Source organism: Eucalyptus grandis, chromosome 2, assembly GCF_016545825.1.
Source record: "Eucalyptus grandis isolate ANBG69807.140 chromosome 2, ASM1654582v1, whole genome shotgun sequence".
NCBI classification, from domain to species: domain Eukaryota; kingdom Viridiplantae; phylum Streptophyta; class Magnoliopsida; order Myrtales; family Myrtaceae; genus Eucalyptus; species Eucalyptus grandis.
In genome coordinates, this window is record NC_052613.1 from 33,739,958 (window position 1) to 33,743,288 (window position 3,331).

Consider the following 3,331-nt stretch of genomic DNA (forward strand, 5'->3'; position numbering starts at 1 on the left):
TAATCTTAAACATTTGAAAACTTTTAGGGTATTCAAATATTTGAAAAAATAATCTTTTCGCGATCTTTGTGAAAAACATAAATACTACTTTTACTTTTGAATATTAGAGGTAAATTGGTCAGTAAATATTTGCCCACGTCTTAGGTTGCATTGATCTTGAAATTGAGTACATATTCGCCCGATGATCGTCACCATTTAGTCATATATACATCATTCACATGTAACATGTTCCGGTAAGGGGAAAAGAACAAAAGTAACCTAACAAAATGACTAGCCTATCGAAGACTATCGGTTGAGAAAAAGTGAAACAGCAAATCAATCATTTCGATAGACAAACTAAACAATGGTTAGCTCAATAGTGTAAGTTAGGTTAGGGCAGGATTTTAAATAAGAAGGCCATATAATTACATCACAGCAATGTACAACCACTAAATTAACTTGCTGACATGCTGATGATGGTCGGCAAGATGCCTCGTATAGTTTATGTACATGTCATGGGTATGAATATGTTCGAACGTACGATACAGACATGCATACTTAATCTCCCGAACTTATATCATCAAGATCCTCGTCTAATAACATAAACATCTCGTCCATGTACGAGAGATCAGTCTCACTATCCTCATCTCCTCCCGAGCATAAGCTTTGTCCATGACTTGTCTTGCTTTCATGAACTCGAGACAGAACCAGCGAACCGGGTTCCTGTGTACAACAAAATTTGACAACTCATTCTAAAATTTCCAAGCACGCACTCAAGAATTTAATCAATGTTGAATCATATTTGAGCTCTGATACTACGCTCTGTCAACATGCCCATAAACCAGAAATATTTAACTGGCGATGACTGCAATTGGGGGCATCTGCAAACAGGTCACTGGACTTTGATTCGGTTGCAGGACATGCGTTAAATTTTCGTTTCTTTTTATATTTGTTGCATTTCGACTGGAATCCAACGAAATTTCTAGCTCCGACCAAAAAAAAAAAAAAAAAAAAACGAAATTTCTAGCAAATTGTCGACATGGCGACCCAGGTAGAGCTGACATGTACAGTCCGAGTGGATGCCACCTTTAAAAATTTTCTTATATCTCGGGCTGGGGTGGTCTCTACTTGGACCATATGCTCTGTTGCCTCCATATTAGCACTTTGCTTGAGAAATAAGTCCGAGTTTACAGTCAAATTGCCTTGGTTGCAAAAAGAAAATCCGACAGCTTACCACAGCAAATATCGAAATCAAAATCAGACAACGTGAGTGAAAAATGTGTTGCAAGCGAAACTCTTTTACACATGGTGTACGATGGACAAAGTCTCGTGAAGCTTTTCAAAGATAGATTAACTGACAATCTAACTTTCAACATTTCTGAGGAATATTTGCACTCACTTGTGTTGAATTAGCCAATTCATGGAAGGACACGAGATGATACTCCTGCATCACCCAGTTTGTCTCTTGACCTGTTGGAGCCTCTCCAATGTGGAAAGTCAGAGATTTCTTCATTCCTATAATTTCTCCAGCTTCACCAAACACTGGCTCTTCCATGTCTAAATCTTTCCAGTACCCATTTTCCGTAATTCGATTGTTCATCATTCTGCTGAAATAGAAGTAGTGGGATCCATTCGACAGTGCCTTTCCTGTGCATTCAAAATCTAATTTCAGTTGTGGAAGTGGAACTGATAAAAGACTTTCTGTCACAGCAAATCATATATGATGATATCCCTGTTACGATATTAACACGGCAAATATTTGCTAAGTTACTTTTGATAATCATATGACTTCAGGAAAAACCATTTACTCTCACAAGTCTCGTCTTCAAGATCTTGACAAGCTCATCATAAGATGTATTAGGGCAATCAGAGCTAATTTTTCTATAACTCTTTATCCAGAATTTCTTCTAGCTAGGGCACTGCATCCTACTAAGCAACTATATGTACGATAATAAAGCAAAAGTTGCTCTCTCTCGCTTACCATGGAGGTCCCAAGGATCATGGTGGTGAGACTTGAGATCAGGAACCAGGTGAGCATAGAGAGGAGACAGAGAGGCCTGCTGCTTCTTGGGATGCAGAAAGTGAAGGACAAGTTCTTCGTCTGTCGGCGAGAACCGAAATCCAGGTGGTAGCTTCAGCATCTTGCCATCATCTTTTTCTTCCTTTTCCTTTACATCTCTCATGATCACAAGCCAAAACCAGCAAATTTGAGCAACTGCGGATTATTCTATGTATGGTAATTCTTGATGATCTTGCCTTTCTTTACCAATTTCTCCGATTGAAATCCACACTTCTATATATAGAGAGAGAGAGAGGAGGGAGGGGGAGAGAGAGAGAGAGAGAGAGAGGGAGAGGGAGAGAGAGCGGCGGTTCTTGGATGGATATGATATGTCGAGTGGAAAGGCAAGCGCTGACGCTGCATGTCTTTTTAAGGCAACAAGAGGAGAGAGTTGGATGATTTGGGCTGATCCCTCCTTGCCAGTAATTTTTCCCTTCTCTTATAATCCGGAAACACAAATACATTATTCTTATTTCTTTCTGATTATGGTCATTTTACAAGGTTAACGTTAATTACCCTTCAAGGTTCAAAACCCTGCGTTGTTAGCGATTAAAACGGGGGCCCTGGCAGTGGATCAGCTTCTTATTTATTTCTGTTTATGGTCATTTTACAAGGTTAATGTTAATTACCCTTCAAGGGTTCAAAACCCTGAGTTGTTAGCGATTAAAGTAAGAGGCCCCGATGGTGGGTTGCTAGGTCAGTTTCTCCCAAGGTATAGTCAATATTGGGCCTTCACCGCGGAGGCTTGTGAGACCCCAAATCGACGTAAGCCAACAAGGGCAAACTCCGGTAGATCCTTGGTCATAAAAAAAAAATGTTAATTACCCTATGATATTCATGTCACTACATATATATAATAATTCAAGCTTCTAAGTAGCTTTTAAATTTTAAATTTAAATAATGGATTTTATGTAGCAGATATATTATTTACATAGAGCATGAACTCAATCATTCTTTAATAAAGTGATTAAATGCTACTACAAGTAAGAAGGAAACCCACTTTTTATATTCCGATTCTTGAGATTGTGAATGGTGACTTTGTTAGTTTCTAAATATGATGTATGAGACACTTTCTCTATATAAACATGCCATCATCAAACACAGTATTGTGTTACATTGACGTCAATTAACTTTGTGTTCCTGTTACAAGATATTTGAGAGAATATATGCTCGACTCATGATCTTTTCCATTCAAAACTAGGCTTTAATCTGCACAAGTGGTTTGGGGAGATGATAGATTCATCAAATGTGTTGCAAAGACCTTTTCACTATTCACCCCCCAACCCAACCCTA

General features: G+C 38.5%; 1 protein-coding gene across 1 annotated transcript; it reads right to left on the minus strand.

The window, feature by feature from the left end:
- Positions 1 to 356: 356 nt before the first annotated feature.
- Positions 357 to 2,296, minus strand: LOC104418106 (NAC domain-containing protein 104). Its single transcript, XM_010029338.3, has 3 exons — positions 1,961 to 2,296; positions 1,379 to 1,626; positions 357 to 702 (listed from the first exon to the last, which is right to left on the minus strand). The coding sequence occupies exons 1-3, from the start codon at positions 2,160 to 2,162 to the stop codon at positions 538 to 540; spliced, it is 615 nt and encodes a 204-aa protein (XP_010027640.1). The 5' UTR covers positions 2,163 to 2,296; the 3' UTR covers positions 357 to 537.
- Positions 2,297 to 3,331: the final 1,035 nt, after the last annotated feature.

Excerpts from the sequence above, each read along its gene's own strand:
- LOC104418106 (XM_010029338.3), bottom strand. The coding sequence starts at position 2,162 with ATGAGAGATGTAAAGGAAAAGGAAGAAAAAGATGATGGCAAGATGCTG. Across the intron at positions 1,627-1,960 it reads TGATCCTTGGGACCTCCATG|GAAAGGCACTGTCGAATGGA; the intron begins GTAAGCGAGAGA and ends TTGAATGCACAG. Across the intron at positions 703-1,378 it reads AATTGGCTAATTCAACACAA|GAACCCGGTTCGCTGGTTCT; the intron begins GTGAGTGCAAAT and ends TGTTGTACACAG.